Source organism: Drosophila ficusphila, unplaced genomic scaffold (genome assembly GCF_018152265.1).
Source record: "Drosophila ficusphila isolate 14025-0441.05 unplaced genomic scaffold, ASM1815226v1 contig_106, whole genome shotgun sequence".
Classification (NCBI taxonomy): domain Eukaryota; kingdom Metazoa; phylum Arthropoda; class Insecta; order Diptera; family Drosophilidae; genus Drosophila; species Drosophila ficusphila.
In genome coordinates, this window is record NW_025063993.1 from 2119365 (window position 1) to 2136009 (window position 16645).

The following is a 16645-nucleotide window of genomic DNA, read 5'->3' on the forward strand; positions in this document are numbered from 1 at the left end:
TTTCTTATGAGTCTTGAGTTTCAAATTAAGTTTCGTCAAAATCGGACTACTATATCACATAGCTCTCATATGAACAATATGGAAAACTAATATGTATTTTGCTCGACATATTTAATGACTGCAAGGGTATATAAGCTTCGGCTTGCCGAAGCTAGCTTATTTTCTTCTTTTTAAAATAAATTTTTAAGTTAGGTATGCCGAATTATGGGAAAAATACAAACTTGTTCCCTAGAGGTTATGAAGGAAGTATTTACTAACTGCATGAGAAATGTTCACAACATTGTTAAAAGTATAGTTAATAATGTACAAAAGTTCAAATAAAATTTAAATATATTTCCCAACCACAGGAGCGGACGCAGGCGGGTGTTTCAGAGGGTCCGGACCACCGCTCCCAAAATCTCAGACTTTTTCAAAACACCTTACAGCACAAGGTATTTCAACCATATAAAATAAAAAAAACATTTTGATCGGACCCCCAGAATTTTTTTTTCTGCGTCCGCCCCTGCCCAACCATTACCTTTAGAAAAAATCAATATACATAATAATAACTAACAATAATGCTCCGTTACTACCGTTACCTAACGCGTCACTTTATTTTGGAATCCTAAATATATGTACATATATTTGTTGAAATGATACCATTTCAAAATCATTAAATTCTATTTTATGTTACTGATAGGTAAAGTCGACTGATGATACTCATAAGGAATGGTTTAAAGTTTCGGAAATGTCTGTTCCAATATTGTTTTTTAAACTTTTGTATTAAACTACATTTATGTTTACTGAATAAGCAAAAAAGTTTTAAAAGTTGTAGTTGAGTTTGTTTCGAAATTCCGATTCCAGTTCACAGTTCGCTCGAAGAACTCGCCGGCAGGAATCGTTTAAGCCATTCCGAGAGAATTAAACCGTTTTGCTCCGAATCTTTTGGCCAAACAAATCACAGCTGGGCACACAGGACGACAGAGCGGGAATGCAGGGGAGCGTGGATAACAGGAGCAGCATCGTTATATCGATGGCATTCACATGTTTAGCACACAAACGAAATGCCGAAGCAAAAATATGCATACAAATCTATCTGAGCGCATGGGATAGCCAAAATCGAGTCCAGATTCGGGGGACTCCCGGTCGGAGGGGGCTTGCCACTTGGACTGCTGGAGTCCTGAACTCGGATCTGAATCTGATTCCGGGTCTGTCGACTGCTCCACATATTGTTGTGCATGGCAAACATTGCGATGGAGTGTGTGATGTGATGTGTGGTATATCGTACATTGTCTATATGGGTCTCGACCACCCCCTTGCGATCCCCGCTTCCACTTCCCCACTCCCGAACACATGGCTGCTGTCCCAATCAATTGTCCGAATGTCCAAACTTCATTTGTTATGCGCATCACAAAAATTGAAGCAAATCATTTTGCCAATCGCATTTTGATTTCAAATGTCGCTTGCTGCTGATTGAGTGGCAAGCGGTGGGTTGTGGGTTGTGGGTGGTGGTGAATGGCTCATGGACTGGTTATAGGTCGGACTAGGAATGCGGATGATGGGTCGCCCCACAGTTTATGCTAATTCCTGTGTATATTTGCCGCCAGCGGCGCCTCAAATTATGCAATGTCTTTATTAATTTATCTGAAAGCCATTCGGGATCCACACATACCCAAAACGGTGATGAAAGCGTGACACGGAAAAAGTCGTCGAAAAAAATGTCAAATATGTATCAAGGGGATAAGTTGCGAGTTAGGTCGTACAAACCAGTGATAATCAAATCAATTTTAGTTTACAGTTAACTCCCTGACTTAAAGTAAGCTTTGTTTAAATAAACTGCAAATATAAGTCTAAGGAAACAGGTACAAAATACCAACATAAAAATATTTTTAGAATATATAAAAAATATGCACAAAAACTTAAGATTACTTTTCTAAGATATGTTTTCTGCTTAGAAGCTTTTAAAATAGCTGAGGAAAATGTGGGAATGAATTCCCCTTTGTGTTGGTATAAAGTAGTAAAAGCACTTGGAAATGATTTCAGATACAATACAGATGTGAGCGCCAAGTTCTGTCGCTTTGCTCACGATCCCATCTCTGAAGTCCAAGGAGGCCTGCGGAGGATTTATTTTCGTCAGCCGTACATTTTGGCCCCTGCTATTTATGCAGTGTTTAACTTGGCCCGCGGCTCCTGCTCCGCCTGCTTCCAATTCCAATTCCGTATTCCGGCCCACTCGCCCTCCGCTTTTCGTGGGCGACACATTGCCGCGAGGGCGTGGCACTTTCACGCCCCAGTCGCGTAACTCATTTTCGCTCTCCAGACGAGCACGAAAGAACAGGCAAGTGGGATGTGGGGGAAAAGAGAAAGAAAGTTTCTTTTGCCGCCACTTGGCACATTCTTAATTTCTTGCGTATTTTGTCAAGACAAATTGAATTTTTATGAGCGTTGCCGTAGCCGTCGTCTTTGGCGAAAAGCAAAAGAAATCGCAAAAGTCGCCGACGACGTCGACGGCAGCAGAAACTTTAAACTTTTCTCATCTTGTGAAATTCATTTTATCACAAGTAATTACTTTGTAAATATCCGGAGGGGCGGGCGCAGCTGCAGGCGGCACCTGCTGTCTGCTGGCCATTTAAAGAATGAAATGGATCAAGCCTTTCTGTTTTAGGGGCCTTGGTTTACATCTCCTCCTAATATACCAAATCAAAAGACAATCGGTTTGCTTTCGAGCAGTTTACAACATGTTTAATGCAACTTGCCATTGGGTCCGTCAAACCGCGGCAATGATTTGCACACAGAAAACATAATCTAGGGTCTTAGGCGGTAAACGTCGAAAGCAGAAGCGAGGGCCCGTGGGCGCCACTACTGGGCATCGTACATCCAGCCGCTTAGTCGAACAGGCCGAAGCCCATGTCATCGTCCTCCTCCTCGGACTCGGACTCGACCTTCTTGGCCTCCTCCTTCTTGTCGGCAGCTCCGCCGGCGGCGGGGGCAGCCGAAGCCGAGGCGGCGGCAGCGAACTTGCTGGGGTCCTTGATGTACTCCTTGATGGTCGTGGCCTCCTTGAACTCCACCTCGGTAGTAGCGGCGATGGCCAGCAGGTTCTTGAATCCGTTGGCAATGCTGTGCGGGGCCGAGGCGATGGTCGGGTAGCCCACGGACAAACAGACGGCAGCCAGGTTGGCCACTCCCTGCTGGAACTTGGCGCGCAGGTCCTCGGGCTTAATGTCGAGGATCTCGGGCGAGAAGATGGAGCCGGAGTCGTACACCTGGTTGACGATCAGGCCGTACGAGAAGGGCGAGATGTTCAACATGTTGAGCAGCGTAGCCTCGGAGGCGCCGACCTTATCGCCGGGCTTCAGGATCGGCACGTCGTTGATGATTTCAATTGTTCCCTTGGAGATCTTGGTCGGAATGGACAGGGCCTGGAAGAAGCTGGTCTTCTCGGGTCCCAGGCCGGTGTTCTGAGCCGGGATGATGACGTGCAACGGGGCAATGGCGCCGGGACGGGCGGGGGCGCGCACCTTGGACTCCAGCAGCTTGTCGCGCACCTCGGCGAGGTCGCCCTTGGTGAACACGAAGCCCACGTTTCCCTTGATGTGGGGCAGCAGCTTCTCCAGCTGCGGGTTGTTCTCCAGATGACCGCGGATGGCCTTGCGCATCATGGTGTTCTTGCCCATCAGCACGACGGCCAAGCCACGCAGGCTGGTACGGATGTTCTGCATCTGCTTGGAGCCCACGTTGTCGGCGCCCACGATGAAGCACTTGGGGAACTCGTCGAAGAGCTCCTGCAAAGCGGATTACCGGGTTAGTGGGGGCATCCTAGGCGGGCGTGGCGGGTACTCTACTTACCACAACCTTGATGAAGTACTGAGCCTTCCATGCTGCCTTGTTCTCCCTAACCATTTTGATTGTGTATTAGGGACTCGTCGGGTGAATTTAAGAACTGCAAGGAGACCATTTTGATTAGCGGTTTCGAGTGAGGCACAACAGGGAGGGTTTCGTCACAAAAGCACTTCAGATGCAAGGGCTATTCGGATTTTTAGCAGCACTTACCAAAGCACAGACTTTTCGGTTTTCGCTCACAGAACGGAAAGGAGGTAAGTTGGCGGCGGAAGAGAACCATCGATATTAACAGCGACTATCGGTATTTTTCCACCTCTAGAATCCGACATCGATATGACAGCGAGTGCACCCTCCTAGTAAGTAAATACTCGCTCCGCGCCTAGCGAGTACACCCTCCTAAATGAATGAATACTCCCACCAATTGAATCACAATCGACATTTGGCCGTCTTACTTTGGTTTTGTCGCCATCTCTAATGTATTTTGTCTGTTACTTTTTGATTTACTCTCAATATTTGGGGGGCATGATTTATTAAATATCGCGTTGATAATTATCGCTTTTGGAAAAATGTCAAGATGAAAAAATATGTATCTCCCAAAAATGTTGATATATCCGATATAACTGATATTTTTCAATTTAGTCTACTATTTTAGGCAGGCCATTAAATGAAATCTTGTAAATTTTTTAACTTTTTTTTTTTTAAATCTGAATATTCTTTTCTTTACTACGTATTTTAGCCCAAAACCTAAAATTATATTGTTCATTTAATTAATTAATTAATACTACACCAAGGGTAGATTTTTAATTGAGCCCGGTTGGATTTGGTCAACTTAAATATTTTGTTCTTCCCATTCTTAATAAATTTTCCGTTAAAAATACATAAAAAGTTTCCAATCTTGTATATCATTAAGCAATCAACTAGCTTCCAAACGGCTAGATTAAGATATTGGCTCGACATCTACAAAACTTTTTTTGACCTAAGCGTAGGCTATATAGGATTTCACTTTCGCCCATAAGATGTGGATCTTCGCCGGGCTGTCGCCCACTTCATCACCTTTTAAGCAATAACTGATGTCCGCTTCTTTCTCGCAGCCGAGCTCTTTCTCGTGGTCGCCGTCGAGAAAACAGTCATTGGCCCTTTCAGATCGAGTCCTCCAATGCTCTTCTTTTCATGCTCAACATATTTCTCTCCACCTTCTAGCCCACCCTCTTCCAAGGAGACCCTGATGGCCAATTGCTTTTTAAATTAGGTTTTTTTGCCGCATATTTTTGTCTGTTTCTAGATAGCAGGAAGTAGGTTTGGCATTCCATTTCTATGATGTTGTTTATTTCCAGTGTTAATTTTTTATATTTTGAGTTCTTTTATATTTTGAGTTAAAGCGAAAAAGCACTTCAACTCGCTTAGGGCTTAGATATACATTAAGGTCCCAACTGTAAGGTCAAGATGGGAAAAAAAAAAGAAAAGCTTGCAACATGGAAGGTGCAGAGAATTAAACAACTTCTTTCAACGATTCCAAACAAAGGTTAGGGTAGCACCCAGGCTTGATAGAGGCGAACTTTTTTTTGTGTAATTAGAATTCAGCAAAGTACATGTACCATGCCTGCTGGGTTTGCTGACACACATTAAAAAAATTCATTTTTTAAGAAACTGGATGTCCTTACTGACTTGCAACTTAAGCAAATAAGACCGCCCCAGGACTGCAGGAGGGGAGTCCCAAAAGCTTTAAAGAATATGTATAGAGCAAAATAATTGCAAAATAATTGTAATTACCTTGACAATGCAAGTCTGTCGGTCCACAAAGAAATTAAACAAAATATTTTGTATTCAATAGTATTATATTTGTTCTCATTTGAAAAAAGTTAGCTTTTTTACGACTTTTGCTTCTGAACTAAACTGCGGCAGATTATTAGAGATTTCCTTCCATTTTTTGTGTTTTTGGTTTGAATTTCGCTCACACTCGGCTTGAAAGATTTACTTTTTTATTTTCCGGGATGACTTTTCACCTGAGGTAGTTACAGAAGACTAAAAGTGCGACTATGTATATTTTCTGGTAGACAAAAGCCTATATGAGTACTGCGGTGCAAAACGGTGTTGAGGTAATGTATCGGCAATTTCGGAAAAAAAAATATTATTTAAAGTTGGTTTAAAAACGAGACAATATTTATATTAGTTATGGGTAATTCAATTGGGCCTCCAGAGTGTTATTGGTCAAATAGTTTCAACGATTACTAAATGATCATTTTAAGGTTGGAAAAATTTAGAGGAAAAACAAAAACAAATTTCATTTAGATAAGTTTTTTTGTAATAAAAATTATATATATATTTTTAAATGTATATGAATGTAAATGTAAAAGTATAGCCTTAGGGAGATAGCCAAGACATCGAAAGTAATTTAAAGTTTAACGGGTCCGAATTTGTCGGACCATTTGCATTTTGAATTCAGTATGACAAAAACAACAAACATCGGATTTCGATGTTTTATAAAAAAAACACATAATTTGCGCATTTTTAATTGCGCTTTCCTACACTTTTGTATCAATGTTATCAATCCAAGGTAATTAAAAAAAAAAAAATAAAAATTCCTAACCCATTTTTAGCAAAAGCACCATAAGCACAATTTTACCCCCACGTAAACGTGGTAACTATCGTTTTTTGTTTCTTGTAACAATTTCCTTAGGTTTTTTCACATATTTGAATTTTTGTTGCAGTTACAATAGATAAGTCCGGCAACGTAGCCAGCCAGCTGTGGCGGACAGAAAGTTATCGATTATCGATTGAAACATTTAGTTTTTGTTATTCTGTTTTTATATTGTTTTTAATCAGCGAACAGAATCTAAAAATTACTACAACCACGATACTCTGCGTACGCAGGTACCAATAAGCTGAGACAGGAAACTTGGCAGCGCCGAACTGAGCAAACATCACGATCGGAAAAAGAAATTCGATTTCATCACAATGGGCAAGGATTACTACAAGATTCTGGGCATTGAGAGGAACGCGAGCACAGAAGAGATAAAGAAGGGATACCGCCGGATGGCGCTCCGTTACCATCCGGACAAGAACGACCACCCACAGGCCGAGGAGCACTTTAAGGAGGTGGTTGCCGCCTTTGAGGTCCTGTCCGACGAGGAAAAGCGCCAGATCTACGACAAGTTCGGTGAGGAGGGTCTGCGATGTGGTGACGAGCCAGCGACCTTCGCCCAGCCCACGTCCGACATGCTGCCGTTCATGTGCGCCGTCGGCGGAACCGTGCTGTTCGCATTCGCGGCCTACAAAACATTCCAGTTCTTTACCCGGAAAAAGGAGCCGGCCGCCAACGGCGATGGATCGTCGTCGGACTGACTTAAGGATATTCTAATCAAGGTCAAACAGATTGAAAAATATATGTTTTAAGAACTTTAACGCAATAGGTTTAAGGTTCGTGTATAAAGGTTAAGTTATTTACTGTTATTTTATATATTTTAGTCCATTAAATCGAATGCAAAAGCCGGGATCGATGATTTCGAACATATGCATACATACATATGTAATATGTATATTATCGACCAGAGCTGACAATTTGCGCTCAATACTGTCAATTCATAATAGCAGGACTGTCGAATTGTATAACTTTACAACAGTCTTTAAAATTTAAACAACTTAACTTTTACGATTACTTCAAAAGTAAACTACGATTTCACATAGAAGATAAATTAATAGATAATACGTTATCAACTATAAAAGGATTTTTAATAAGAGCTTCTTGAATATATTAGAACAAAAAATTGCAATACATTAGGTGTGCAACGATATTATTTAATGCAATTTTCAAACGATGATTAACATAATAAATGCGGGTATTAACTTTGTAAAAAACATTATTTATTGCTAAAGCGTTATCGCCTAAAAACGATGTCTAGATTTACTCGTTCTTTGGGGTCAGCTACAAAATTCGAACTGCAAACGATTAAAAGTTGAATTGGCTGCACTGATCAAAGATAACATATTTATCGATTTGCGAGCGCTTTTAAGGGCAGCACTTGGTTCTATCAGCTTTAGTTAATACAGTATAATTCGCTTAACTGCATCGAGTCGATTGCAGTGATTTTGGAGGCAGCTATCTTAAAAAGGCAGCTAACGTAATTTTTATAAACTGTCTAAAAAAAAAAAACTTTTGAATTTCGTCTTGATTTTTAATTATACGGTTTATTGTTGATCTGTCACACTTGTATTTCGTGCAGAGAACACTTTTATCAACTTTTTCACTGACAGCCGTAATAATTTGGAGCTTTTCTTTTAAAGTTAAGCCAACCAAGCGCTTCACTTTACCCATTTTTACGATTAGGAATGATTTATGCACACAAATGGCACGATCAAAACAAACGAAAAACGGACATGCGCAAAGAGATGCAAGCGTTGCCATATGCACAAAAAAAGATACATGATTAAAACTCATAAATTTGTTGTTTCCAAATTCGAATCCTAGATGGCGCAGTTAAGTTGGATGATATTCATAGAATAAGACAGTTAAATTCTGCCGAAACGAGGCACTTAAGTGCGAAAGGCAGCTAACTTGAATGCAGCAAACGTAATTAATTTCATACAAATGAGACCATAAATGCAGAAAAAAATAGAAATAAGGCAGTTATCTTGACGATGCAGCTAAGCATCGAGGCAGTTAAGCGAATTATACTGTACACATCAATATATTACGTGCATCTTGGGACTTCCCCGTATCTAAAAAAACCAGTTTCAATAGTTGGTGAGTGCATAGTGCGCACAATAAATCCCAGAAACTCTTACCTTGAGTACCCCCTTCTAGTGCCCAATCAAAATGGATTACTCTCGTCAGGATCCCCACCATGTTTTGGGACTGCCTAGAAACTCATCCAAAGAACTTATTAAAAAAACCTTTAGACAATTATCCCTGCAATTTCATCCCGACAAAAACAGTGGCGGATCGGAGAAGTTCGTGCAGATCGCAAGTGCTTACCGCATCCTGATGAATACCAAAACTCGAGCTTCATCAGTCGAGCTCGTCAATCCCGACAAGAACTCTACTCTATCTGAAAACTCATCTGAATGGGCAAAACAATTCTTCCCAGTTCCCAGCGAAGACAATTTTAACGAAAAAGTCAAGGTGGCTGTATTTATCGGAGGCGTGCTAGTTGGAGCATACATATCGTACAGAATGTTCCATACCCTTCATTCTACGCTGCCAGTTCCGGAGACAGTCATTCAGCAAAGTGTCGGCCAGGAAGTCAGTGAAATGCACCCTGCTTCTTTGTGGACTTTGATTTCTTGGCTGGCCGCCTTGAGATCTAAAAGGTTACTAGGGCTCGGCAAATTGACTTCGAGACTTCCCACTAACACCCTTACAACTGGATTATCTTCTGCTGCCGATCGCGTGGCCGAAACAGCAACCCAAGGAACTCGATCCGTAATTTCTTCTGCGAACACAAACTCGCCCTTATCTTCTGCAGCCAATGTTGTCGCAAAATCTTTAACACCAAAACCACAAATTAAACTTAATTCGGCTGCGGAGGTAGCGGCCAAAACCATTACCCAAGCTTCTCAGGCGGCTTTAGCTTCTGCTTCCAAGCCCTTGAGCCCGGGACCACACAATGAGCCGCCTGCTCTTAAATATAAAGCTACTAAATTGTTGATCGGACTACTCAGATATTGGAAATGGGCCAAGAAATTTCTACCCAAGGGTGCTGGCTTCAGCTCAACTTGGGAGATGGCATCCGTTAATGGCACAGTTCGTCAGTTATGTTCGGTTTCTTCATCTGCTGCAAGAAGCACCGCCAAAGTCTTAAAAGTAGGAGCATTGAAGGCAATGGCTATGCGACCAGATAATGCTGCTATTGTGATTCCTTTTAGCTCTGCTATTACGAGCAGCAGCTAGCCCTTTATTATCCAAAACGAAGACAGCAATTCCAGGTTTTGAGTTGAGCTCGAATTCTTCAGGTTTAATTGACTATTCTGGAAGACAATCAAAGCTTCTTAAAATGGTACCAGTCGGTAAAATCAAACTTATCTTGGTGGTGACCACTTTTTTTGTAGTGCCCGTTGCGATATACCTACAGAAGTAGCGCCATTAAATCCATATCTGGCTCAAGCAACTTTATATATAATGCATTTTAATACCATTTATTATGGTTTTATTTTAAGTGTTAAATAAAGCTTTCGCTCTTAAATCTGTTAAAACTGTTTTTTTTCGGTGACATGACAATATAATTTACGGACAACAGTAAGAAATAGCAGTGCAAAGGCTGAAAAAGACAATCCTACAATTTTATATGACTCACTGAATCTACAATGGTCGATTTAAGTCATACCACAGTGTCCTTCCGGCCACTTTTATAAATTTATTGGTATGAATTGAAAGGTGTAATAAGCGCTAGTTCGGTGCATGTGATTAGGAATTGGCTAGCTACATATACTAAGGAACATATACTCAGGAACAGAAAAGGTGTTCCACCTCGTTCGTGCAGCTTCTACAGAATTCGTTGAGAGTTTCGAATACTTAGTAAGCTAGCCGACTAATCTTCGAGTGTCGCGTAGGGGCAATTGTTATTGTGCAACATTATTGAATTTGCGTTTGCAGTGGTTTCATATTTTAACTTACAGATTCCTTTGGCAGCTATACGAATTGGTTTTTTAATAGTAAATAATGCTATGTATTACTACACAAAAAAACAGAAGGCTTATTTATTTTTAACATTTCATTTTTTTATTTTTTTGGTTGAACCTTTAAAAGATATAGGTTATAGACGTATTATTTGTATTTATTCTTATATGTAATTATACTGTCTTACTTAATTTCTATACGTCTTGTATGTCAAACATAATGGTTTTTTCAATTTGTTTATAAAACTAACTTATGATAAAGTTCACTGTTTAGTTTTTCGCTTTTTTCAGAGGTTAATTTGCTCTTAATTTTTTGGTTTCGAAATTTATATTTGGCGGCAAAACATACTTAAGCAGCTCCGTTGCATTTCGATTACGCGTTACCGATAGCAGCAACGATAGTTTCGCTCGGACGTGGTTTTTCCCATTTGGCAATGCAGCAAGTTCGCGGATGTAATGAGACGCTGATCTCCCAGTGGGGAAGAAACAAACAAACTTATAGTCGGAGTCCGCAGGAGTGACCTTAGACGTGCACCTAGCGAAGGAGCTGAAGAAAATTTCTGCCTGCCCCTACTTTATGGATCGAGCTGATTCTCGCTTGGGCAGATATTGGTGAGTCTGAAACCCGAATGCGATAAGAGACTCCCGGGGGCGGGGGAGCTAGCTGATTACTGCGCATTACGTTAAACAGACCACTCTAAACGATCATATTTCACAGAACACAATCGAGAAGCATATAAACGCCATGTCGACGGCGCAAAATTCCGCTGAGCCAGCTGATTTGGCGCTCTTAGTGGGCAGCAACAACAAAAATGGCAGCCGCAGCAGAAGTGGCGGTACGCCTAGGAAATATGCCACCGCCGGAGCCGCAAGTTCCATCAGAATGTTCCCCGCCAGTCAAACATTAAATACCAACAATGACCAGAGCCAAAATCAGCTAAAGTCGATCTGCCAGCAGGCGCAGGCAGGGCACAAACTAATGGTCATTATGCGCGGTCCGCCAGGCAGTGGAAAGAGCACTCTGGCAGAATCGGTGCTGCGCCAGGCCCGCCTGCTCGAGAAGCACCACGTGCGAGATTTCGTTTTCAGCTCGGATGACTACTTCTGGACGCGGCACGGCTACGAGTTCAATCCCACCCTGCTGCCAGCCGCCCACGAATGGAACCAGCAGCGAGTGAGCGAAAAGGCTGCACGCGGATGGAGCCCCATCTTCGTGGACAACACCAACACTATGGTGTGGGAAATGCAGCCCTACGTCAAGTCCGCTGTTCGCCACGGCTACGTTTTAGAGCTGCTGGAGCCACAGACCAGCTGGTGTAAGTCGGCTAGCAAGCTGGCTCAAAAGAACGTCCACCAAGTCCCGCGGGAGAGCATCCAACGAATGCTAGAGCGCTACGAGCGCACCACTGCCGCGGATCTTATCCAGGTAAGATGCTAGCGAAGAGGCTTTATTTAATTATAAAAGACACAAAAGCGAAAATGTACTTGAAACAGAGTTAAAATATTAAGAAAATGTATTCTAAAAGATTTAAGTTTGTTTTAATTTCTCATTTAAACATTTTTGTTTTTTACGACAGCTGTTGAAGGAGACAAAGTACACGGTGGACCTGCCGCAAATGCGCCAACATCCGCCCCTTCCATCTATGCCAGTCCTTAGTAGTTTTAAGGACAAACCTTTGGAAACCAGAGTTCCAGAGCCAAAGCAAAGCCCCGTTGCGCTGAATGCCAACGCGCAGAGCTGGGTGCCCTACGAACAAGGTGCACCATGTTACTGGTCGCAGACAGCAAATTCAACAGACGTTGGAGACTCGGTGGTCGCGGCAGTTCCGAGCATTTCAGATGCTTCGGCCTCAGCAACTTCCGAAGTATCGCTGATTGAGCTTCTTCGGGACGAGAGCAAACCAGAAAAGGCGCCATTAAAATCAGAGTCCGGTGAGCAAAAGCCCTTGCAAAAGCACTGCTTAGACTGCCAGAATGAGCCGGCAGGATTTTCACTCTTGCGTCAGATGTATCCCAACAAACAGCTGACAGGCCTCTGGGACCTGTTTGTCAAGTGCCAGGCCGACGTTGACTGGGCCGTCGATATCCTGCTCAAAGAGGACGAGCTGAACGCAGCCTCGGGATCGGATCAGTTCGGATTCGAGGAGTCTGGGAATGCCGAAGAGGCTGCGCAGTTTGAGTGCGACTGCGACAAGTCGGTGAAAAGTCAAGAACTTCCACCTCCTTTCCCTTCGTCACCAACTTTGCAAGCAGCCAAAACCGCACCTAAGCAGCAGCGACAACCCCGCAACAAACGCACTTCGGCGCCCACCAACAAGGAGTTGCAAATTCAAATCGAAAACTGCTTTGTGTTAGGTGACGAACAGTACTCGGAGCACACCCGCAAAATCCGCGATCTCCGCAACGGTATTCTCGATCAACCCATCGCATCCAAATTGCCAGATGCGCCCGAGGAAGCGGACCAGGAAGAGCCGGATGAGGAGGACCCTGAAGATAATACTCTACTGGAAATGGATCTGGGCGCTTCCTTTATTGAGCAGCTGCGAGCCCAGTTCCACACGGACGATGAGATCTTACCGCCGGAGCAGGAGCTGCCTCTCGCCACAAAAGTGTTTGTGCCGCGCCAGTTGGCTAAGCAGCTTTACATGCTGTGGATGGAGGCCGTGTACAACCAGCTGGAGGAGCAGCGGCAGCAGACTCTGCGGGATGACGAGCAGTTCGCCCGCCTGCTAAAGCACCCGGGATATGCCGACTGCAGCGAGTCGCCGAGCAACGTGGGCGAGCTACTAGACATGGAGCTGGCTTGGAGCATTTACAATAGCGAACAGCTGGCTGCCAAGCAGGCAGCCGAGTTGGCCGCCCGCAATCAACCGCCCAACGACATCGCCACGCACCTTACTAAGATGAAGCTGTGCGAGGCCTTCCCTGACATCCCCAACGATACGGTTCTCGAAATTTTTGCGGCTACAGGCAGCAACTATGGGCAGACGGTCGAGGTTTTGGACAGCAACGCCCAAAGTTCGCTCAGCGGAGCCGAGCTGTATGAAAAGGCTCTTCGCGAGGGTGAAAAGTTAAGTACCCAAGTGGCGATGGAGGAACAGAAGCTGCAGCAGCAAAGGCAGTTGCAGCAGAACTCTTCCAGCCAAGGACAGCGCGCCAGCTCCAGTTCGTCCTCAAGTGGCCGGTCGCCGTTGATGCACGAGGAGGCCAAGTGCGCTGCCCTCCGAGACTTCGAGGAGACTCGAAACATGGCCGCCCATCACTCTCAGCTGAAAGCGGAGTGCTATTTGAAGGCGAAAGAGGCGGTACAGCGCGGCAACGGAAGCGTTGCGCTTTACTACTCGGAGATAGCCAAGCTGCACAAGCAGAAAATCGACGTGTTCAACCAGCGGGCAGCAAACTGCATCATGGAGGTGCATCGGCACACCCAGAACAATCCAGATCTTCTGGACCTGCATTACCTGCACGCCATTGAAGCGATCAGCTGCCTGGACCTGTTCCTCGACCGCCACATCACTGTACTGCGCAACTCGACTCGCGTTTACAAGCATGTCTTTATTATCACCGGTCGGGGGCTGCACAGCGCAAATGGAGTGTCCACTATCAAGATCAAGGTGAAGTCGAGGCTGGGCGAACGGCGCTTGCGGTGAGAAGCACCCCATATTTGTCCGAAAATCATTTAATCATTCTGCTATTTCAGATGGCAGGAGGTCAACCCAGGGCTGCTCCGCGTCAAGGTGTTCTCGGCGTCGCGTCACTCAAAGAACTTCTGATTGGAGGCGGATGGCACGTCCGGACTTCTGGACTAGAATGGGTTTCAAACTGCCAAACATTACCAATGGATAACTACCTCATTCGTTATTTGGCTTTTGTATCACTGCTTACAAAATTTAAAGTTGAATTATCCCCTTACTCCTATCCCAGCCGCTGTATTTTTCGAATGTGTTCTAAAACCTATGAAAACATTCCCGTCTTTATTACTCTACTTTACTTACAATGCTCCGATTTTGTTATTTTAAGTGTATGTATATTGCTTCCAAAATACAGTTCGTGTTAGACGCGAATTCGCAAATCAACTCAGCAACGTGGTGCTAGTATCTTTTAATAAGGTAGAAATTAGTGTGAATACATACTTATTTTGATACTATTTTATATAAACTACCGCTAAGGCATGAAAAAATATGTAAGAACCCTATTATTAAGGTATCAGTTTTCCAGAAATATTATTTAAAATCTGTTCAATGATTTTTCAAAAAGATGGTTCTTTTAAGTTTATGTATATTTGCTTCCCAAATAGACGCAAATAACCCAGCAAAGAGGTGCTAAGGATACCAAATTCACATACATATATACTTGTTTGTACTATTTCACTGATACTACTGCTAAGGCATGAAGCAAAAGGTTAAGAACCATAAAATTGAGGTATTTGTTTTCCAAAAATTATTTTTAAAATCGGTTGAGCTTTTCAAATTATCCTCTTCAATAAATTGAATGGTTTCAGAACTTCTACATTTAGTTTAGTTGGGTGGGGAATCAAAAAGGAATATAGACACTACTGTTTTTTTTAAACAAAAAACAAAGTTTCTATGTAACGTTGCAATTTGAAAGAGTTAAAGCCCGATCTGTTAAGAAAATTTGAAATATCAATTAAAATTTGGTCATCACCCTTTGAGTGTACATACATACTTTAGTGGTTTTCCAAATCCATCATTTGGCCATAAAAGTGGATTTACCAAATTGGCAACAGCAAGCTGTTTTGGGAAGTTTTTATTGCTAGCGTTTATTAGTAGTGATTTATTGGCTGCCTAGGTTCAGGTACTCTGGACTGTTTTGTCTCTAAGTTTTCCTACCCTCCTGTCTACCTGCACCACCCGAAAAACAAATTTCGAGTAAATCTCGATTTTATGTTTAAAACATGGAAAGACAATCTTTATTTACCAATACAAAACCGTCTTGCCTGGGATTGAAACAGTCAGGGCACGTAGCTAGGATATACTTAAGGATCAGTCGAGGATACACATCAAGGTGTACACCTGCCGATTACTGGCATAAGACCTTAAATTCAGGTAAATCGAAACTTAGTCTAGAACATTCGATGGCAGTCCGAGCGAGGGCTCAATCGCTTTGGTTGGGATCATATGTGTGCTAGTCATTAGGTGGGGTCCTTCAGCGGTGGGGGCGATTGCAGTTCGGAGACTCGCGCTCCCGGCGACTGATTCTCCTTCCCGCCGTGCAGGCGGTTTTCGATGGCCATCAGTTCGATGAGATTCGCCCGGCTGCGCTTGGGCGTGAATCGCGAGCTGACGGAGTTTGTGCCTTTCTCGCGCGGGGGGTGTTCAGGAAGACGCCCTCGAAGATGGTCTCCAGGCTGTTGGAGTCGTCGGCGTCGCAAGGCGGGCTGATCTGGGCGTTAATCTCGTGCAGCGCTACGTACTGGGGGTCGTGTTGGCGGGAGGGTTCCTCCTCGTTCCGAGGAGGCTGCTGTTTAAGCAGCTGCTTGGGCGTCTCGATGTCGGAAAGGCTGAGATCGTCGATGGGGGACGGGGTACGTCCGTGGGGTGAGAAGGCGCGGATCTCAAAGGCCGGCAACTCGTCGCAGCTGCCGTCCGGGGACTGCTCCTCGCGCTCGAAGGCCAGTGACAGGTCGCTCTCGCTCTCCATGTCCACGGAGGATACCGAGCACTGCAGCCGAAAGGATCCGTTCAGCTGGTCTCTTGCCTCCGCACACGTATTCACAGCTTCCGAAGTCTCCATGGTCTGACTGCTCTGAACAGTGCGACTGCTGCTTATATACATCACAGGGATCTAATAAACGATCTGTCTGCCTGTATTAGCGGCTGACTTCGCGGAAATCTGCGTCCGCAGGTAATAGCTATTTGGGATCAATCTCTTTTACCGCCAGCTCAAGCAATTTTAAATATTAACCATTTACAAGCCGTCACTTTGCTAGTGATGGAACACTGCTACCTGAGACAGTGGTGTCATTTTTTTCTGAGCAAAAAAAGCTGGATCAACGAAAAAAAAAGCTAAAAAAAGCGGAATACCAGAGAAAAAAAGTTAAGAAAAAAGCTGATTTTTATAAAGCAATGTGCTGTATGTTTTTCATTAATAATTATAATATACATGAAAGTACGAAAACTATGAATTAAAGTACGTTTAAAATTTCGTCAATATCATCGGTAATCGGTAATCGGATAAAAACTCTGCTGAG

At 43.6% G+C, this 16645-nt stretch overlaps 5 protein-coding genes across 5 annotated transcripts; 3 read left to right on the forward strand and 2 right to left on the reverse strand.

The window, feature by feature from the left end:
• Positions 1-2694: 2694 nt before the first annotated feature.
• Positions 2695-4166, reverse strand: LOC108093596 (60S acidic ribosomal protein P0). The gene is made up of 3 exons (XM_017193722.1): positions 4033-4166; positions 3829-3922; positions 2695-3764 (listed from the first exon to the last, which is right to left on the reverse strand). The coding sequence occupies exons 2-3, from the start codon at positions 3880-3882 to the stop codon at positions 2865-2867; spliced, it is 954 nt and encodes a 317-aa protein (XP_017049211.1). The 5' UTR covers positions 3883-3922; positions 4033-4166; the 3' UTR covers positions 2695-2864.
• A 2412-nt stretch (positions 4167-6578) lies between these two features.
• On the forward strand, positions 6579-7677 carry LOC108093565 (dnaJ protein homolog 1). The gene has a single exon (XM_017193659.2). The coding sequence runs from the start codon at positions 6778-6780 to the stop codon at positions 7162-7164; it is 387 nt and encodes a 128-aa protein (XP_017049148.1). The 5' UTR covers positions 6579-6777; the 3' UTR covers positions 7165-7677.
• A 112-nt stretch (positions 7678-7789) lies between these two features.
• Positions 7790-9709, forward strand: LOC108093563. The gene is made up of 2 exons (XM_017193658.2): positions 7790-8563; positions 8624-9709. Exon 2 carries the CDS (start codon positions 8636-8638, stop codon positions 9707-9709), a length of 1074 nt encoding a protein of 357 aa, XP_017049147.1. The 5' UTR covers positions 7790-8563; positions 8624-8635.
• Positions 9710-10770: 1061 nt separating this feature from the next.
• On the forward strand, positions 10771-14937 carry LOC108093584. Its single transcript, XM_017193709.2, has 4 exons — positions 10771-11046; positions 11153-11860; positions 12012-14080; positions 14135-14937. Exons 2-4 carry the CDS (start codon positions 11180-11182, stop codon positions 14205-14207), a joined length of 2823 nt encoding a protein of 940 aa, XP_017049198.1. The 5' UTR covers positions 10771-11046; positions 11153-11179; the 3' UTR covers positions 14208-14937.
• Positions 14938-15339: 402 nt separating this feature from the next.
• On the reverse strand, positions 15340-16390 carry LOC108093586. Its single transcript, XM_017193711.2, is given in 2 exon segments — positions 15340-15768; positions 15771-16390. Coding segments are annotated over 2 exon segments (642 nt in total). The 5' UTR covers positions 16231-16390; the 3' UTR covers positions 15340-15586.
• Between the last annotated feature and the right edge of the window lie 255 nt (positions 16391-16645).